General features: G+C 44.4%; 1 protein-coding gene across 1 annotated transcript in view; it reads left to right on the forward strand.

Annotated features, from left to right (window-relative positions):
* Nucleotides 1–21,478, forward strand: part of LOC115116804 (delta and Notch-like epidermal growth factor-related receptor) — a 105,112-nt gene that overhangs the window by 74,956 nt on the left and 8,678 nt on the right. Inside the window, exons 4-8 of the mRNA XM_065000271.1 lie at nucleotides 6,221–6,384; nucleotides 9,593–9,741; nucleotides 10,489–10,642; nucleotides 11,500–11,613; nucleotides 20,426–20,656. Coding sequence (XP_064856343.1) covers nucleotides 6,221–6,384; nucleotides 9,593–9,741; nucleotides 10,489–10,642; nucleotides 11,500–11,613; nucleotides 20,426–20,656 — 812 coding nt within the window. The remainder of the gene's footprint in view (nucleotides 1–6,220; nucleotides 6,385–9,592; nucleotides 9,742–10,488; nucleotides 10,643–11,499; nucleotides 11,614–20,425; nucleotides 20,657–21,478) is intronic.

Below are 21,478 nucleotides of genomic sequence, written 5' to 3' on the forward strand. Positions count from 1 at the left end.
TCCCTCTCTCCTGTTTATCCTAACCTCTCCCTCCCTCCCCTGTTTATCCTAACATCTCCCTCTCTCACCTGTTCATCCTAACCTCTCCCTCTCTCTTCTGTTTATCCTAACCTCTCCCTCTCTTCTGTTTATCCTAACCTCTCCCTCCCTCCCCTGTTTATCCTAACCTCTCCCTCCCTCTCCTGTTTATCATAACCTCTCCCTCCCTCCCCTGTTTATCCTAACCTCTCCCTCCCTCCCCTGTTTATCCTAACCTCTCCCTCCCTCTCCTGTTTATCCTAACCTCTCCCTCCCTCCCCTGTTTATCCTAACCTCTCCCTCCCTCCCCTGTTTATCCTAACCTCTCCCTCCCTCTCCTGTTTATCCTAACCTCTCCCTCCCTCCCCTGTTTATCCCAACCTCTCCCTCCCTCTCCTGTTTATCCTAACCTCTCCCTCTCTCTCCTGTTTATCCTAACCTCTCCCTCTCTCTCCTGTTTATCCTAACCTCTCCCTCTCTCTCCTGTTTATCCTAACCTCTCCCTCCCTCCCTGTTTATCCTAACCTCTCCCTCCCTCCCCTGTTTATCCTAACCTCTCCCTCTCTCTCCTGTTTATCCTAACCTCTCCTCCCTCCCCTGTTTATCCTAACCTCTCCCTCTCTCTCCTGTTTATCCTAACCTCTCCCTCCCTCCCCTGTTTATCCCAACCTCTCCCTCCCTCTCCTGTTTATCCTAACCTCTCCCTCTCTCTCCTGTTTATCCTAACCTCTCCCTCTCTCTCCTGTTTATCCTAACCTCTCCCTCTCTCTCCTGTTTATCCTAACCTCTCCCTCCCTCCCCTGTTTATCCTAACCTCTCCCTCCCTCTCCTGTTTATCCTAACCTCTCCCTCCCTCCCCTGTTTATCCTAACCTCTCCCTCCCTCCCCTGTTTATCCTAACCTATCCCTCTCTCTCCTGTTTATCATAACCTATCCCTCTCTCTCCTGTTTATCCTAACATCTCCCTCCCTCCCCTGTTTATCCTAACCTCTCCCTCTCTCTCCTGTTTATCCTAACCTCTCCTTCTCTCCAAAGTGAACTGTAGTTCTGCATAAAACCACACTGGAGACGGCACTACATCTGTCTTCCCTTGAGATCATTGTCTTATGATTATCGTCCTGTGTCATTTACATGGAACTTGCAGTCTTTCATTATTTAGTCAGCAACCCGATGGTAGAAAATTACCTCCATTGTGTTGCCCAAGTATAGTGCCTGACTGCAATGTGTTCTGATTTAAGCAAGCATCATAAATGTCCTTTATTGGTCTTGCAAAGTGGTAGGTGTATATTTATAGTGTGTCTTTATGAATGACGGGGGAGTGGAGACATAAGAGGTCTTTATCAGCACAACAGTGTCTGCTCTTGGTTGCATGCAAATAAAGTTTTTGTGTTGTGTTGGTGTGTTGTCTAATTACTGATGGCGCCTGCGCTTGTGCAAGCTCACATGCAGACACACACACGCAGACACAAACTGAAAGTGACATCAATTTAGGAATGCTAATGAGAACGAGGCTGAATGGAAGATGGCTACAGAGAGAGAGAGAGAGAGAGATGAGATTGCTTCTTTACTTACTTCAAATTGTAGTCGTACATACACAGCTTACAGCATGTATATAAGGTACAGTGAAATGCTTGCGTGCTATAGCTCCTTCAACAATGCAGCCCAATAATCACTATCAATAATAAAAAAGTATAATAAAAAAAACAAGTTGTCAGGTCTTTGCAGGGAGTCAGCTAGGGTTAGCTGTTCAGCAGGCTGATGGCCTGGTGGTAGAAGCTGTCTCGGAGCCTGTTGCTTCGAGAACCGATGCTTCGATACTGCTTGCCAGATTGTAACAGAGTGAACAGTCCATGGCTCGGATAACTAGGAGTCCTTGGTGATCTTCCAGGCCTTACTCTGATACTGCCTGGTGTAAATGTCCTGGATGTCAGAGAGCTCGCCCCCCCCAGTGATGTATTGAGCCGCCCGCACCACCCTCTATAGATCCTTGCGGTTGAAGGCGGTGCAGTTGCAATACCAGACGGTGATACAGCCGGTTAAGATTCTCTCGATGGTGCAGCTGTAGAACTTCTTGAGGATCTGAGGGCCCATGCGAAATTTCTTCAGCCACCTGACGTTGAAGAGGCACTGTTGCACCTTCTCCAGCCCGGTGTCGGTGTGATTGGTCCATTTCAGGTGCTCTGTGATGTGCGCACCGAGGAACTGGAAATGGTGAACCTCTCAGCTGCAGCCCCATCAATATTTTTTTAAACAAATGAAATGTGATTTTTGAAGTTTGTTTTTTCATCAATGAGGACCCCCAAGAATTTTGTGGATTGAACGCGGGATAATCGATTTCCTAATAGAAAATGTAGAATCACGAGCATGTAAAAGCTTTTTAATAATTCAAATTGGGCTGTCAAATGATTTAACTAATGAATCGAGTTAATGGCATTAGTTAATCGCGATTTGCTCATGTGTGGCCCTAAATAAATATTTCTCCATTTAAAAAGCAGTGCAGAGTTACAGGAATATTATGCTTTGATTGTAAGGGACAGAAACACAAAATGATCTACATCAGAATGTTTAAATAGTATTTTCACCATAAACAACACAAAATGATCTACATCAGAATGTTTAAATAGCATTTTCACCATAAACAACACAAAATGATCTACATCAGAATGTTTAAATAGCATTTTCACCATAAACAACACAAAATGATCTACATCAGAATGTTTAAATAGCATAAACAACACAAAATGATCTACATCAGAATGTTTAAATAGTATTTTCACCATAAACAACACAAAATGATCTACATCAGAATGTTTAAATAGCATTTTCACCATAAACAACACAAAATGATCTACATCAGAATGTTTAAATAGCATTTTCACCATAAACAACACAAAATGATCTACATCAGAATGTTTAAATAGCATTTTCACCATAAACAACACAAAATGATCTACATCAGAATGTTTAAATAGCATTTTCACCATAAACAACACAACATGATCTACATCAGAATGTTTAAATAGCATTTTCACCATAAACAACACAAGTCACTGTAACATACAGCTATTAATGCTCCCAATGTTTAAGTAGGCTTACTCCCTCTTATCAATGTTTAAGTAGGCCTACTCCCTCTTATCAATGTTTAAGTAGGCCTACTCCCTCTTATCAATGTTTAAGTAGGCCTACTCCCTCTTATCAATGTTTAAGTAGGCCTACTCCCTGTTATCAATGTTTAAGTAGGCCTACTCCCTGTTATCAATGTTTAAGTAGACCTACTCCCTGTTATCAATGTTTAAGTAGGCCTACTCCCTGTTATCAATGTTTAAGTAGGCCTACTCCCTGTTATCAATGTTTAAGTAGACCTACTCCCTGTTATCAATGTTTAAGTAGGCCTACTCCCTGTTATCAATGTTTAAGTAGGCCTACTCCCTCTTATCAATGTTTAAGTAGGCCTACTCCTTCTTATCAATGTTTAAGTAGGCCTATTCCCTCTTATCAGTGTTCTTGAAGTTTACGAAAAAATATAACTCTGGTAATATCGGGCATAACTTTTACATGATTCTGGCTAGAGGCACACAGTCTTCAGCCATTTTACTGTAGCTGTGTTCCATGTTGTGTTCTGTGCTTAAAAGGGTCTGTTACTAAAACACGTGTTCTTGAACGTTTCCATGCGGTGAAGAAATGGAGACATGATTTACGGTGTAAAACGATAAACAGGTTGCGCATAACTTTGACAGCCCTAATTTTAAGACACCTTATTTGCTTTAAACCAGTCGTCTAAATTTGTTTTATTACGAATTCATTTTAACGATCAATTTCTGACCATCTTTATCAGACAGAAAGATGTTGGTGTCATCAGCAAACAATATAAAGTGTACAATCAATCAAAACTGACATTAACATACATTTAAAACGCTATAAACCAAGGATCAAACCTTGAGGAACTCCACAGGGCATGTTCTTGAACTCCGATACTGTGCCACGAAACAAACAAGTTGTTTCCTATAAACCAAGTAGCTCCTAAACCAGTTCGAGGTCTCTATTTCGAAGCCCATAAGTTTGTAATTTATGCAAAAAAAATAATTGTCAGCATTATCGAAGGCTTTAGAAAGGTCAATGCTTTCTTACTTATGTGTGTATGTTTTATTTATCTGTGAGTGACTCAGCCAGTGGGAGGAGTCTGGGAGTGTAGCTGGTCTTCTGTTGAGTTAGAGTGCATCTGCTTTGCTGACACTCTCTGTCTGTGCAGAGAGACTCTCTCTTCAAGTAATTGGCCCAAAGTCAGATGAGTAATGGCCCTTGACCACATCAGTCATAACTCTACTCCCTGGCCTCCGGGGCTGTACAGTCACCACAGTGAGCAGTATAGTACCCCCACTGAGACAGACAGGAACAGGCATTACTCATGTCCACCATCCCATCCTACTAGCACAGGGTTTTGTGTGTTTTATAAAAACGTATACAGTCCCTTCAGAAGGTATTCATACCCCTTGACTCATTTCCCATTTTGTTGTGTTCTCACGCATCTACACACAATATTCCATAATGACAAAGTGAAAGCAGATTTATTGAAATTGAAATACAGAAATATCTACTTTACATAAGTATTCACACCCCTGAGTTGATACTTCACACCCCTGAGTTAATACTTTGCCGGCGATAACAGCTTTGAGTAATTTTTGGGTATGTTTGTATCAGCTTTGCACATCTGGATTTGTGGATTTTCCCCCATTCTTCCTTGCAGATTTTCTCAAGCTCTGTTAAGTTAGATGGGGAGTAGCGGTGAACAGCATTTCTCACAGATTTCTAGGCTTTGACTCAAGGACTTTCACATTCTTGATCTAAAGCCATTCCAGCATTGCTTTGGCTGTATGCTTGGGGTCAAATCTTCGCCCCCAGTCCAAGGTTGTTTGCACTCTGAAGCAGGTTTTCATCAAGGATCTGCTTGTATTTGGCTCCATTAATTGTTCTCTCTATCCTTACCAGTCTCCCAGCCTCTGCCACTGAAAAGCAACCCCATAGCATGATGCCGCCACCACCATGTTTCACGGTAGGAATGGTGTTATATGGGTGCTGAGCTGTGCCTGGTTTTCTCCAGACATACCGCTTTGCATTCAGGCCAAAGAGTTAAATTTTTGTCACATCAGACCACAGAATAATTTGCCTTATGATCACAGAGTTGTTCACATGTGTTTTTGCAAACTCCAGGTGTATTATGTGGCTTCTGTCTGGCCACTCTCCCATAAAGCCCAGATTGTTGAAGTGCTGTAGAGACTGTTGTCTTTCTAGCAGGTTCTCCCATCACAGCCAAGGAACTCTGTAGATCTGTTAGAGTGGTCATTGGGTCCTTCTTGCACGGTTGCTCAGTTTGGATGTTCAATTTCCCAATGATGGAGACCACGGTGCTCTTGGAAACGTTCAACACTCTTGAAATTGTTTCCCAGATATATGCCTCATCACAATTCTATCTCGGAGATCTACGGACAGTTCATTGGACTTCATGTTATAGTTTCTGCTCTGACATGCACTGTCAACTGTGGACCCTACTATAGGCGTGTATGTATCGTTCTAAATCATGTCCAAACAATTGAATTGGCCACAGGTGGACTCCATGTCAAGGATGAACAAAGAAATTGGATGCACCTAAGTTCAATTTGGAGTGTCATAACAAAGGTGTGTGAATACTTATTTAAGTTAGATATTTCTGTATATCATTTTTTTTAAATCAATTTGCTCAAATGTAAAAAAAAACATGTTTTCTCTTTGTCATGATGGGGTGTGTAGATGAGTGTGAATTTTTGTAATTGTATTATTTTTAAATATTCTGGCTGTAACAACAAGATGTGGAATAAATCAAAGGGTATGAATACTTTCTGAAAGCACTGTAGCAGGCTGGTTACAAAAGTGTTTGGCTCAGACTCTCTTTCTCTCTTACACTCTCTATCCCCCTCCCCTCTCCTCTCCCCTCTCTCTCTCTCCCTCTCTATCCCCCTCCCCTCTCCCTCTCTCTCTCTCTCCTCTCTATCCCCCCTCCCCTCTCCCCTCTCTCTCTCTCCCTCTCTATCCCCCTCCCTCTCCCCTCTCTCTCTCTCCCTCTCTATCCCCCTCCCCTCTCCCTCCCTCTCTCTCCCTCTCTATCCCCCTCCCCTCTCCCTCCCTCTCTCTCCCTCTCTATCCCCCTACCCACTCCCTCTCTCTTCAGGATTGTGGTGAATGTGAGTGACGCTCCCGTCCTGTGGCGTGTTGACAAGGATGGCTTCCAGAATTCCTCCTTGGTGGAGGGGACCATCATGTGGTTCCAGCAGGTCTCAGATGGACTGGTGGTCCCTGACCACTTCCTCCCCCTGGGACACAACTACTTCCTCAGTAAGTAGGAAGCACTTCCACAACTACAATAATACTGCTACAAAAAAACTATATGGATTCGGGAGGTGGGGGGGTGGGAAACATGGTTTCCGGGTGGGGAGGGAGGATGCGAGCGGATAGATGTGGAGGAGGGGTGGGTTGGGTTATCTTTGCATGCATTTCCTTGATAGTGTTTGCACCTGTACCCCCCCCCCCCCCCCCCCCGAAAAAAAAATATATATACTTAACTAAATTAAAAGTTGGTCACAAACAAAAACAATAGTATGGAGGAAGGAACTTTCTCCTGTTATTCTCTCCTCCTGTCCATCTTGTGGGAAACCTAGACACATGTAGCAAGCACTTGTTTACCTACCACTGGTGCGTATGTTTTATGGTAAGAGGTTACAATCTCCTAAGAAATGAATCCAGTAGCACATCTGATGGTGTAGTGCATAAGACACAATTACTTCCTCAGTAAGGCCCCTCCTCCATCTCAATTTACTTACTTATGTAATCCTATTGGTTCCCATGTGGAACAGAAGGCTTCCTGCCACTTCAATACAACTGTTAAAAACCATATGGAGGAATATAGGTTACTCTATTCTGTCTGTCCATTTGGTGGTAAACATATGTGCATATGTGTTATGGCACTATCACTTCCATATTTCCAAACCTGTCATTGGTGCATACTGTATTTTGGGTTAGAGATGGCTATCTTCAACTCCAAGGTAATGTATCCTTGCATAGCACATCTAGTGATAAAAGTGCATATAATACATATTTATACGTAGAACATACGTGTAGTTTATTGGTGTAAGGTACCTCAAAGTTAGAGCCATGAATAAGATAGTATGATATTCCATCATGTCTTCAATTTTACCATTCACATTCTCTGCTGTGTTCCGAGTTGTCTGGATCAGTAATTTGCATGAAATGTCAATCAAGAACACAATATCCATAAAATCCATAAACAGTATGATAATGGCTCATTTGTATGGGGGTGGCGCACATAAACACTTGGCTCTGGAATTCAATTTTGTTATCTTTCTGCATATTTTATGGCTAAGTCTTTCTATTTTCATTGAGGAATGTTACAGTAACGTACGCCCTGAGGGTTCGGTAGATCCCAGCAGGTGTGGCGTCATAATTGGTGTCCTACCCTTGAGTGAATTTTCTACTTGACCCCTGTGCGTGGCCTCCATAACAACACAGCTTTGTCATGTCTCAGCTTGTCTGTCCACTGACCTTGTGCTGGCTGGAGACACTCCGCCTGAGATCCTGCGGCTCTGTCTGAGGAGATGGTGTTCGTGGGGGGGCAACATCAAGAGAGAGGGGGGGAGAAGAGAGAGAGATAGAGTGAGGGATGGGAGAGAGGAGAGGAAGGGGAGAGAGAATTAAAGAGAGAGAAAGTGTTGTTTTTCTGTCATCGTGTTTGGCGGTTTACCACTCTGGATAATAAATGAGTCACGTCCTTGAGAGTAAGACTGCTGTGGAGCTGTGTTTATGTCTGCTTGTGTGCATCCCACATAATCTGCCTCACATGCAAAAACATGCACTACACACGCACACGTGAGCATACGTTCCCACTCATGCACACACATTCCCACTCGTGCACACACGTTCCCACACGTGCACACACGTTCCCACACGTGCACACACGTTCCCACTCGTGCACACACGTTCCCACACGTGCACACACGTTCCCACATGTGCACACACGTTCCCACTCGTGCATGGATGCATGTACGTACATGAGACAGATGGTGTGAATGAAATACTGATGGTGGCATACAGAGTGGACTGTAAAATATACAGTGAGGGAAAACAGTATTTTATCCCCTGCTGATTTTGTACGTTTGCCCACTGACAAAGAAATGATCCGTCTATAAGTGAGAGACAGAATAACTGTCAGAACAACAACAAAATCCAGAAAAACGCATGTCAAAAATGTTATACATATTTGACCCCTCTGCAAAACATGACTTAGTACTTGGTGGCAAAACCCTTGTTGGCAATCACAGAGGACAGACGTTTCTTGTAGTTGGCCCTCAGGTTTGCAACCATCTCAGGAGGGATTTTGTCCCACTCCTCTTTGCACATCTTCTCCAAGTCATTAAGGTTTCGAGGCTGACGTTTGGCAACTCGAACCTTCAGCTCCCTCCACAGATTTTCTATGGGATTAAGGTCTGGAGACTAGCTAGGCCACTCCAGGACCTTCATGTGCTTCTTCTTGAGCCACTCCTTTGTTGCCTTGGCCGTGTGTTTTTGGTCTTTGTCAATGCCCTGGCTGAGGGAAGGAGGTACTCACCCAAGATTTGACGGTACATGGCCCCATCCATCGTCCCTTTGATGCGGTGAAGTTGTCCTTTTTACAGTGTGCGTGTTTAATGCTACGTTTAGACAGGCAGCTCAATTCTGATTTTTTCCTCTCACTAATTGCTCTTTTGCCCAATCAGTTCACCTCTGAAAAAGATCTGATGTGAAAACATCTGATGTGATTGGTCAAAAGACCAATTAGTGAAAAAAGTATCAGAATTGGGCTGCCTGTCTAAACGCAGCATGTGTGTGACTGCATGGGAGTGCTGCATACAAGAAGAGCAGTGACTGTGCATTTGTGAGCTTGTGTTGTGAGGAACAGACGTCACTGGGCTGATCTAACCAGAAAATGGCGAGGTGTTAGGGGACCAGCTTGTACAGACTCCTGATTGGCTGCAGGGCTTTGCTGTGGCAATGACTTATCCTGGCTGTGCTCACGCCTTATTGGCTCAGAGCAGGTTAATAACGATGACTGTTAATCTTCACTTTGAGTCTATTTTAAAATGGATGCTTCTGTTTTGATTCATATTTGCTCACATGGCCTTTTCTTCAACATTTCTCTAATAGTTGGTTGCAGAGGAATCCATTTTTCTTTTGCAGTGGCAGCTAGAGGTGTCTTATCCAGGCAATGATCCATATGCAACCCCTCCTAGAACATTTGTCAATGTTGCGCACAATGATGTTCATCTTCTGTTAGTTTAAACATAATCTTCTTTGCAAGGAACCATCACTTCTCTCTGCACCTAGCCTCTGTACCTAAGTCCTTGTCGACCCCTCACCCCAACCACCATTTTCTCTCTAGTTAAATAGGCAGTTTGTTCAATATTGCTCACATGTAGTCAGCCTTTTCATATTTATCAGGGTGAATCAGCTAGGACCTTAGAATAACTGTTTTTTCTCTCTCCCGTTGTAGGTGTGTTGCGCATGGGCGCCCCCAGTGGCTCGGAGGTCACCCTGCGTCTCAATCTGACAGTGAAGGCCAGCAGCTGTGTGGAGCCTGGCAGCCGCTTCAGCGACCCACAATGCTCTGGGAAGGGGAAGTGCATCACTCAGCCCTCTGTGGTAAGAGGTCAGGGATCAGATATGTGATGTCAGCTGCCCTTGAGTTGGTGAATCAGTCCCTTGTCTTTGGGCTTGATCCTGTGAACAATATTTCAAGGCTTAAAATGTCACTTTCAATATTCAGAAAACAGGTTTTCCCCTCAATATACTAGAAGGTAACTGCTGTAATTCAGCAGAATATTGTAAGATTGCGATACTATTGTCTTGATGATACACTATGCGGTAACATAGCAACAGGAGACTGAGAGGAGAAAAAGATAAGCAAGACAGAATAAAGACCATGCCTTATTGCCAGAAAGGTATTGTGGGATGGAGACAGAGTTCTTAAGTCCTGCATCTCTACTACTCCCTGGGGCCCCCCCTCTCGCTAGGTCCCTAGGGGCGTCACTGTTAGCACACTGATCACTGCTGCACAGAGGAGTAGAGAGGAAATGGAGAGAACCAAGGTGAAGAGTGAGAGAAAAGAAAAGAGAAGAGAGGAAGGGAGGGAGAGGAGAGAGGAGACGCGTGATAGACTGAGGTCCTGCTAACTCGTTCCCTCCCCCCTACAGGTGCATTGTTACAGGGTGATTTAGCACACCACACTATGGGGAGCTGGGAGGAAAAGGGCATCGGTGGGGTGTACAGGACTAAAAATAGAGAATCGCAGAGCCCCATGTAGCCCCAGTATCCAGAACCATCCCAGTGATGTATAAAGTGTTTTGAGTCAGTATGTGACAGTGACCCCGTGTCCCCTCTGACCTCTAGAGCACCTTCTTCTGTGAGTGTGAGGATGGTTACTCTGGGATATTCTGTGAGGAGTTTGATGCCTGCCGCCTCAGGCCCTGCCAGAACTACGCCATCTGTAGTGACTTGAGGCAGGGGGACGAGGGCCGTAACTTCACTTGTATCTGCCCTCCAGGTAACTACTGTGTGTGTGTGTGTGTGTGTGTGTGTGTCTGTACATGCGTATGAGCGTGCATCACAGGAGCCTGCTGAGGGGAGAACGGCTCATAATAATGGCCGGAACGGTGCAAATGGAATGGCATCAAACACTTGCAAATCAAAAGTGTTTGAAGTGTTTGACACCATTCCACCGATTCCTCTCCAGCCATTACGAGCCCGCTCTGCCCAACCCCATGTGGAATGCATGCCTGCGTGTGTGTGTGTGAGTGTCTCCAAATGAAATAGGGAATGCAGAGAAGAATACAACCTTTCAACTTATCAACTAGATATATTTGGGGCCCGGGCCAGTGAGTGCAGCTCTGATCTACTTGACAGGTTAATTACCTTGTTATAGAAGCAGAGGCTGTTGTTGATGGCCAGCCACATCTTATTAGAGAAGGGTGATTACAGGACTGTGGTGGTATGTCTGTCTGCCTGACAGACTGAGGGCAGTGGGTTCTCACAGGCTCATCCAGAGCAATATGGAGGCCGCACTACATGATTGATGTTAATTGGCTTGATGGGTAGTAAGGCTGGAGGTAATTGGCTAGATGCAGGACTTGTTGACTTGTTCTTGGAAGAGTGAGGGTTCTGTTTTGAATTGACCTAATGAGTTAATGAAGATAGACAGTCATGGGGAAGTGTGAGACGTAGGGTGACCGGTGTGAAATGTGTGTGTGTGTGTGTGTGTGTGTGATGCATCCGTGCATGCTTGTTATAGTGGTAGTTGGATGGTTTGCATGTCAATGCGTTAGAGTTGCGTGTGTATATTTGGCTCCTGTGTGTGTTCAGGTTTAATGCTATGTGACCCTGTGTTTCGTCTGTGTGCTACAGGGTTCCAGGGTGATCTTTGCCAGTTGCAGGTGGACCACTGCCTGTCTCAGCCCTGCAGAAACGGGGCTACCTGCTCCAGCAGCCTGGCAGGACCCAGGTGCTACTGCCCTGAGGGTAGGTACTTTATCATAGGTCTACCTTGAGGGTAGGTACTTTATCATAGGTCTGCCCTGAGGGTACCCCAGTACCAATAGCACAGCAATGCTTTGAGTGCAGAACAACTCTTGCCATAACATAACATGTACAGATCCACAGCAATGCACAATAGCAAGGATGTACTGCACAATATCACGTTGTTAATCCGTTTTATTTTCAGATCCCCATTAGCTGGTTGTGTGTGTGTTGGACTGTCCTGGTTCTAGGTGTGTGTCTGGTGTTCTTGTGTGCGTGCGTGGTGTGTATATGCGTCAGTGTGTGTGCATGTGAGTCTGAATGTGTGTGTGAGGCTATCATGGTAGCGCTGCTGTTAGTTTTTGTGTCTGCTCTCTGTTTATCTGTGCCAGCCCGTTGCTTAATTTAAGCCTTCCTCCGCTAGTCTAATTAGACCTCCTGGCCCTAACAACCTGCTCTCAGCCCCACATGGGAAATCTACGCTAGCCCGCTAAAACTAAATTCTGCCAAACACAGCACTCCTAAATAAGGGCATGCCAATCCACGCTTTTTATGGACACACACACACACACACACACACACACACACACACACACATGGAAAACCATCCTGGAACAATCCTCTTCGAACAGATCAACACAACAACAGAGGTAGAAATGTACAACCTGATCCAGAAAATATAGTACATTGCAGGTACAATTCCCTGCGGTCACTGAGTTCTGATTCACAGTCCTGCTAGCAAGGCAACTCGGATTAAATTATTAATCTTACACTGTTGGACGAGCGCCAATGCCGTCCAGAATATATTATCCATCCACAGCAGTTTTTTTCCTTTGGTTGTTTTCACAGAGAGATCGTGGTTATGGTGCAACAATGGGGGTGGAAACTGCTTCAGCACTTTTTAATTAGTACGACAAGGAGTTGTGTGTGTGTGTGTGTGTGTCGCGTGTGTTGTGTGTGTGAGAGAGAGAGCGCCTCAAAATCTTTAACAGGTTCGTTAGGTAATCCTGCCGTTTGAAGCCTTTCTATTGGATTTCAAGGCAATTAGCCAATCACATTCTCCAGTGAGCATGTGACTGCAGGTCAACACAATCAGCCAGTGGAGGGTGGTGAGGAGGCACCTCTCACCTCTACCTCTGTTTATACACAACACACTGGGAGTGGGAGCAGACAGCTCCACACTGCAGACTCATGTCCACCTGATTCCCATCCAGTCGTGAGAGACGTAAAGAATGTGTTAGGGTTCACGGTTGTTGTTGTTGTTTTCTTGTTGTTGTTTTCTTGCAGGTGACAGTGAGGGCAAAAGTACAGTACCAGTCTAAAGTTTGGACACACCTACTCATTCAAGGGTTTTTCTTAATTTTTTATATTTTCTACATTGTAGAACAATAGTGAAGACATCAAAACTATGAAATAACACATATGGATTCATGTAGTAGCCAAAAAAGTGTTATAAAATATATTTGAATTTGTTTATTCTTCAAAGTAGCCATCCTTTGACTTGATGACAGCTTTGCACATTCTTGGCATTCTCTCAACCAGCTTCACCTGGATTTTTTCCCCAACAGTCTTGAAGGAGTTCCCACATATGCTGAGCACATGTTAGCTGCTTTTCCTTCACTCTGCGGTCCAACTCCTCACAAACCATCTCAATTGGGTTGAGGTCAGGTGATTGTGGAGGCAAGATCATCTTATGTAGCACTCCATCAATCTCCTTTTAGTCAAATAGCTCTTACAAAGCCTGGAGGTGTGTTGGGCCGTTGTCCTGTTGAAACACAAATGATATTCCCACTAAGTGCAAACCAAGTGTGCCTTGAATTCTAAATAAATCACCAACAGTGTCACCAGCAAAGCACCCACACACCATCACACCTCCTCCTCCATGCTTCACGGTGGGAACTACACATGCAGAGATCATCCGTTCACCTACTCGGCGTTTCACAAAGACATGGCGGTTGGAACCAAAAATCTCAAATTTGGACTCATCAGACCAAAGGACAGATTTCCACTGGTCTAATGTCCATTGCTCATGTTTCTTGGCCCAAGCAAGTCTCTTCTTCTTATTGCTGTCCTTTAGTATGCAAGGAAACTTTAGCCAGTTTCATCATAGTGCTTAACTATGTTTTGCGACTGCACTTGGAGAAACTTTCAAAGTTCTTGAAATTCTCCGGATTTACTGACCTTCATGTCTTAAAGTAATGATGGACTGTCATTTGTTTTTGCTTATTTGAGCTGTTCTTGCCATGATATGGACTTGGTCTTTTATCTAATAGGGCTATCTTCTGTATACCACCCATACCTGGTCACAACAACTGATTGGCTCAAACTCATTAAGAAGGAAAGAAATTCCACAAATTCACTTTTAACAAGGCACACCTGTTAATTTAAATGCATTCCAGGTGACTACCTCATGAAGCTGGTTGAGAGAATGCCAAGAGTGTGCAAAGCTGTCATCAAGGCAAATGGTGGCTACTTTGATGAATCTCAAATCTCAAATATATTTTGATATATTTAGCCCTTTTTCTGTTACTACATGATTCCATATATGTTATTTCATAGTTTTGATGTCTTCACTATTATTCTAAAACTGTTGAAACTGGTACTGTATATCATAGTTGTATTCTACAAAGCAGGATTATGGAGTTAGTGTCACGCCTGCTCCCGCTCCCCCTCTCTGGCACTCGAGGATGCCAGGATGCCCATCATTACGTACACCTGTCACCATCATTTCACGCATCAGAGCTACATTGGACTCACCTGAAATCCATCACTTTATTGATTGTCTCCTCTATATTTGTCTATTCCTCAGTTAGATCCCCATGTCAGCATTAATGTCGTTATGTTTCCCCTGTCCAGACGCTGTCCGTGTTTTGTTTCATATCTGTTATTTATTAAATATTCACTCCCTGTACTTGCTTTTCGTCTCCCAGCGTCTGTCCTCACAGAACACTGAACACCAATATTGGAAGTATCAGGGAGATTTTTTGTTTTTGGTTTGGTTGGAGGAACCGAGGATGCCTCAGCTGGCTCGTCAGGCTTCCATGCCTTAGCTGGCTCAGGTGTGCGTTGGATACTGTCAGCCAGCTCATCAGGCTCCCACGCCTCAGCAGGCTCGTTCGGCTCCCACGCCTCAGCCGGCTCGTCGGGCTCCCACGCCTCAGTCGGCTCGTCGGGCTCCCACGCCTCAGCCGGCTCGTCGGGCTCCCACACCTCAGCCGGCTTGTCGGGCTCCCACACCTCAGTGCTTCATTGGACTCACCTGGACTCCGTTATTTTATTGATTGCCTCCTCTATATCTGTCTACTCCTCAGTTTGATCCCTTTGTCAGCATTAATGTCGTTATGTTTCCCCTGTCCAGATGCTGTCCGTGTTTTGTTTCAAGTCTATTATTTATTAAATATTCACTCCCTGTACTTGTTTCTCGTCTCCCAGCATATGTCCTCGCAGTTAGCCAGTTAGCTTATTTAAATATTCTGATATAACTTTTTATTATGGTCTAATTATGGTCTAATTAATTTAACAAATGAATAGACATATCTAAGTTTAGCTTTTTTATTTAATTATAAAATCAATAGTTTTTTCTGGTTGCTTATCAGTCAGCTGGCTAACTCATTTATCCTGCTTTGTGGCATACCCCTCAGTGCTAGGTACAGAGAAGTTGTGTTGTATGGCATTTCCTTGTATAACACACAGCAGAAGCAGTGTCTTCCATGAGGAAAACACACTCTTGAAGAAAACACACTGTTGTTTCTTTACCTTTTGACCTTTCCTTTTGGACTAGACTGTCTCTCTTCTTTATTTGGAGAAGAAGTGACAAGTATATTTACTCTTGCTCCTCTCTTTTAACTATCACTGGAGACACATGAAGTGAAGAGCTTTCATAAGAATTTGGTTTCTTTCTTAAAAACCTCTCTGGGATATGTGGGATGTCCCACCTGGCCAAAAGCCAGGGAAAATGCAGAGCGCCAAATTCAAATAAATGACTATAAAATCAAACTTTCATTAAATCACACTTGCAAGATAGCAAATTAAAGCTACACTTGTTGTGAATCCAGCCAACATGTCAGATTTCAAAAAGGCTTTTTGGCGAAAGAAAACAATGCTATTATCTGAGGATAGCACTATAGTAAACAAAGAGAGATACCATATTTCAACCCTGCAGGCGCGACATAAAATGCAGAAATAAAAATATAATTCATGCCTTACCTTTGACGAGCTTCTTTTGTTGGCACTCCAATATGTCCCATAAACATCACAAATGGTCCCTTTGTTCAATTAATTCCGTCAATATACAGTGCCTTGCGAAAGTATTCGGCCCCCTTGAACTTTGCGACCTTTTGCCACATTTCAGGCTTCAAACATAAAGATATAAAACAGTATTTTTTTTGTGAAGAATCAACAACAAGTGGGACACAATCATGAAGTGGAACGACATTTATTGGATATTTCAAACTTTTTTAACAAATCAAAAACTGAAAAATTGGGCGTGCAAATGTGGCAAAAGGTCGCAAAGTTCAAGGGGGCCGAATACTTTCGCAAGGCACTGTATATCCAAAATGTCCATATATTTGGCGCGTTTGATCCAGAAAAACACCGGTTCCAACTTGCTCAACGTGACTACAAAATATCTCAAAAGTTACCTGTAAACTTTGCCAAAACATTTCAAACTACTTTTGTAATACAACTTTAGGTATTTTTTAACGTAAATAATCAATCAAATTGAAGACGGGATGATCTGTGTTCAATACAGGAAGAAAACAAACTGAAGCATGCTTTCTGGTCACGTGCCTCTAACAGTACACTTCAAGTGACCCTCGTTCAAGATGGCCGTACTTCTTCATTACACAATGGAATAACCTCAACCAATTTCTAAAGACTGTTGACATCCTGTGGAAGTGATAGGAACTGCAAGAAGGTCCCTTAGAAATCTGGATTCCCAATGAAAACCCATTGAAAAGAGTGACCTCAAAAAAACATATTGTTTTACCTCTGGGTTTCGCCTGGTAAATAGGTTCTGTTATACTCACAGACATGATACAAACAGTTTTAGAAACTTCAGAGTGTTTTCTATCCAAATCTACTAATAATATGCATATTTTATATTCTGGGGATGAGTAGCAGGCAGTTGAATATGGGCATGCATTTAATCCGGACGTGAAAATACTGCACCCTGTCATCAAGAAGTTAAAGCATTCTCCCAATGTGCACACGCACGCACACACGCACGCACGCACGCACACACACACACACACACACACACACGCACGCACACACACACACACACACACACACACACACACACACACACACACACACACACACACACACACACATGCACACACACACACACAGAGAAAAACCTATTTCTGTCAGCTGTTCCCAGTGTTGTATAACTGCCTACCCACACACACATAAATCAGACCATGTTTATTTAGCACAGATCCTCTCGGCGGAAGTTATCACGCTGTGCATAAAACAAAGTGATGGATGACAGCAGATGACAACAATAGCAGAGGAAATTACAGCTTATGATCACCAAATGCCACTGCTGAATGCAAATAGCTGCGGTTTTTCCTGTCTATGAGCAGGTGAATAGCATTACCACAGCAGTATCATAAACATGACACAAGTCCGGTTATTAGGTGTCATTTCCATTCATGACCCCTCATGTCAGATGACATACTGCCTACGAGCCCTTGTCAAAAGTAGTGCACTTAATAGGAAACCAATAAGATCTCCAAGTTTTACCAATTTGACTTCAGATTCAGACTTTAATCGACATTTCTCCAAATGTCAAATTTAGAAAACAAGGGTTGGGATAGGGTTAAAACATTACATTTAGGCATTCATTACGAATCATTAAGTTACGGGTTAAAGTCTGATGTCCTCAGGACATGAACAGACGTCAAATTTCAAAGTCAATCTTGAGCGATTTTCCTGAAGGAATATGGGTACAATTTCAGACACAGCCAGAGCCTCTAGAGGTTGTTCCCAGCAGTCCTCCTAGCTATGTGTCTGTCCTCTGAGGTCTCTCTCTCTCAGCTCTGGGACTGGCACTGTCTCCAGTGGGGAACAGGAGGGGTGGGGGTGCTATATTTAGACTCCTAACCCGCTCTACAGTATTGGCAAGTAGAAGCGGTACAGCAGCTCTGCAAAAGCTGTTTTCTTCTCATATCAGAGCTCCCCTGGGAATCTGGTTAACTGTGGAGGCTTGGTCAAATGCGTGTGGTGCTGATGGTGGGGGGTTCGGTGCATGTGGGGGTGCACGTGTGTGCGTGCATGTGTGAAAATGCATGCACTCGCGTGCGTGTGTGTCTTTACCATGCCTGCTGACCCCTACCGCCTGTGTCATAGTGAATTATGAGCTTGATCATTTGTCAGCATGAGTTGTCAGCATGATCTGAGAGAGAGAGAGAGAGAGAGAGAGAGAGAGAGAGAGAGAGAGAGACAAGACAAAGACAAAGACAAAGATAGGGAGAGAGAATGACAGAGAGCAGAAAGAAAGAGGAAGAAGGAAAGAAAATGAGAGAGAGAGAGAGAGATGGGGTCCTGATGCTCAGACACCTAGCCAGTCTCCCTGACAACACTGCCCAAGGCAAATGCACACACACACACAGCAGGGTGTCAGATTTTCCTCCCTCCTATCTTCTTCACATTCTCCTCTTTGGCACCTTGACCTCTCTCTTGTCTTTACCTCTCGTCATGTCTCATGACTGTGGAGCAAAACAGTCAAAATCATGAAATTTGGATGGAACCAAATCAAAGTATGACAACTGAATGTTGCTTCTACATTGATACATTTTGATCACTTGGTCCCCTCCCTCATGTCAAACACTTGGATTCAGGAAGCGGGATTATTAAGGGAAAAGTGGGACTCTAACTCTCATTTTATACACCAATGCCAACAAGTCATTTTATTCAAATTTGTAGCACTTCAATCCCCCAAATGATTATGGGTAATAAAAGGCTATTTGACATGGGATCTTTTTGTTCAGGACCTTTAAGCCCTTCCTATCCCCACCTATAACTCCCTAGCAAGCCGTGATCCTGCTCGATGGTAGTAGGCACTCACGTTGCCCCTAGTGACTGGTATGGAAGGCATCTCCCGACGTCTTGGAGACCTGGAAAAACATCTAATATTACAGCCTATCTGGTGTGACCTGGCTGCTCCACTCCCACTAGCCTCCTACATGAGCAAATACATGTTGCTCTTATGAGAAATACTGATCAATTGGGTCACCCTCAATCAAACCTCCATTTTGTCACACCTTCTGCAATCACTGCCTCCATCTCTGCCACTCTCAAGGTGCCACCCTTGCCTCTTCCCTCCTCACCTCTCTCCACCTTGACCTTCTGTCCTCCCTCCTTCCTCAGGAGAATGGTTCCATCACAAGCTGTTTTTTGGGGGGATCGTTGCCATGGTAGCGCAGAGAGGAGACTGTAGTTTATTGTGATAGGACTGTGCGTGTGTGTACGTGTGAGCGTGTGAGCGTGTGCATGCCTCTGTGAGTGTGTTTGTGTCAGCCTATGGGTGTGTGTTGGCCTGTGTGTGTGTGTACGTGTGAGTGTGTGTGAGCATGTGTGAGCATGTGCATGCCTCTGTGAGTGTGTTTGTGTCAGCCTATGGGTGTGTGTTGGCCTGTGTGTGTGTGTACGTGTGAGTGTGTGTGAGCATGTGTGAGCATGTGCATGCCTCTGTGAGTGTGTTTGTGTCAGCCTATGGGTGTGTGTTGGCCTGTGTGTGTGCGTGTGCATGCCTCTGTGAGTGTGTTTGTGTCAGCCTATGGGTGTGTGTTGGCCTGTGTGTGTGCGTGTGCATGCCTCTGTGAGTGTGTTTGTGTCAGCCTATGGGTGTGTGTTGGCCTGTGTGTGTGCTGTGCATGCCTCTGTGTTGTTTGTGTCAGCCTATGGGTGTGTGTTGGCCTGTGTGTGTGCGTGTGCATGCCTCTGTGAGTGTGTTTGTGTCAGCCTATGGGTGTGTGTTGGCCTGTGTGTGTGCGTGTGTGTGCGTTTTACACAGTCAATATAACCTGAGAACATGTTGATTGCGTCAGTGTGTGTATTTCATCGGGCTAATGAAGAGAGGCTTTCAGGGTCTGCTGATTCATGTATTCAGATGCATGGAGGACTCTATTTCACCCAGATTGATGGACATTTATTATTTCCCTGTCAGTGCAGAGAGGGAGGAATAATCTACTGGAGTCAGTGGGTTCTGTGTGGCTCTTCTTTCTTTCTTTCTTTCTTTCTTTCTCATAAATTATGCATGTACAGTATGAACTACACATTGACACATCCAGCCCATAGCAGGAGGTTTAAAACAAATGTGCTGGAGCATGTCTTTAAGTATGGACTTTCTGGCTTGGGTTAAATAACAGTGCCTGTTTGTTTGTATGTGTTTGTGTGTGGGCGGGGGATGGGGGACGGGGCATGGGTTTGTGTGTGCGTGTGTAGACAAAACAGACGCTGTAGGCTACATCCCAGTGAGTCCACAGACCCACCTCAACACCCACAATGCGGTTCTTCACAAGCCCAGAACCCCCGAACCCCAGCATTCCTGCCACCAGACCAGATGCCCCCCCCCCCCTCTCTCGCTTGCTCTCTCTCTCTCTTTCTTTCTTTCTCTCTCTCTCTCTCTCTCTCTCTCTCTCTCTCTCTCTCTCTCTCGGTCTCAGGCTTTCATTTTCCTTCCTTCATCCTCTCTTTTTGTGCTGTCATTCTCTCGCCCTATCTTTGTCTTTGTCTTTCTCTTTGTCTCACTCTCTCTCTTTTTCTCTCCTCTCTCTCCACTCTCTTGTACTCCCTTCATCTTTCTCAGGGTATCAGGGCAGTATGTGTGAACAGAGGGTGGACCCATGTGCCTCCAGCCCCTGCCACAACAACGGGAGCTGCTTCCCCCAGGGTCCCGGCCTGGACTTTGGCTGCAGCTGTGCTGCCGGCTTCACCGGCCCAACCTGTGCCCAGCTGGTGGACTTCTGTGCCCTCAACCCCTGTGCCCATGGGATCTGCCGCAGTGTGGGCACCAGCTACAGATGTCTGTGTGTCCCAGGTGAGCCATTAAATAACAGTGCCTGTTTAAATGGGGGGTATTCTCTATCTGATCAACCTTCAATTATCCACACCGTAGATAAGCTCTAAGACTATCTAACAGATTGATTCTCCCACAATAAATCAGATATCACAGTAAACCTAACACATATAATATACAGTGCATTCGGAAAGTATTCAGACCCCTTCACTTTTTTTCACATTTTGTTTATATTACAGCCTTATTCCCCCCAAAAATGTTTTCTATCAATCCACATACAATACCCCATAATGACAAAGCAAAAACAGGTTTTTATTATTTATAATTGTTTTTGTTTTTTTAACAGAAATCTTACATTTTAATCTCACATGTTGAAGCACCTTTAGCAGCCTCCAGTATTCTTTGATGTGACACTACAAGCTTGGCACACCTGTATTTGGTGAGTTTCTCCCATTATTCTCTGCAGATCCTCTCGAGCTCTGTCAGGTTGGATGGGGAGATTTTTCAGGTCTCTTCAGAGATGTTCGATCGGGTTCAAGTCCGGGCTTTGGCTGGGCCACTCAAGGACATTCAGAGACTTGTCCCAAAGCCACTCATGCGTTGTCTTGGCTATGTTTTTAGGGTTGTTGTCCTGTTGGAAGGCAAACCTTCGCCCCAGTCTTGAGCACTCTGGAGCAGGTTTTCATCAAGGATCTCTCTGTACTTTTCTCTGTTCATCTTTCCCTCGATCCTGACTAGTCTCCCTGTCCCTGCCACTGAAAAACATCCCCACAGCATGATGCTGCCACCACCATAATTCACCATAGGGATGGTGCCAGGATTCCTCCAGGTGTGATGCTTGGC

The sequence above is a fragment of the Oncorhynchus nerka genome, linkage group LG14 (assembly GCF_034236695.1).
Source record: "Oncorhynchus nerka isolate Pitt River linkage group LG14, Oner_Uvic_2.0, whole genome shotgun sequence".
Lineage (NCBI taxonomy): Eukaryota > Metazoa > Chordata > Actinopteri > Salmoniformes > Salmonidae > Oncorhynchus > Oncorhynchus nerka.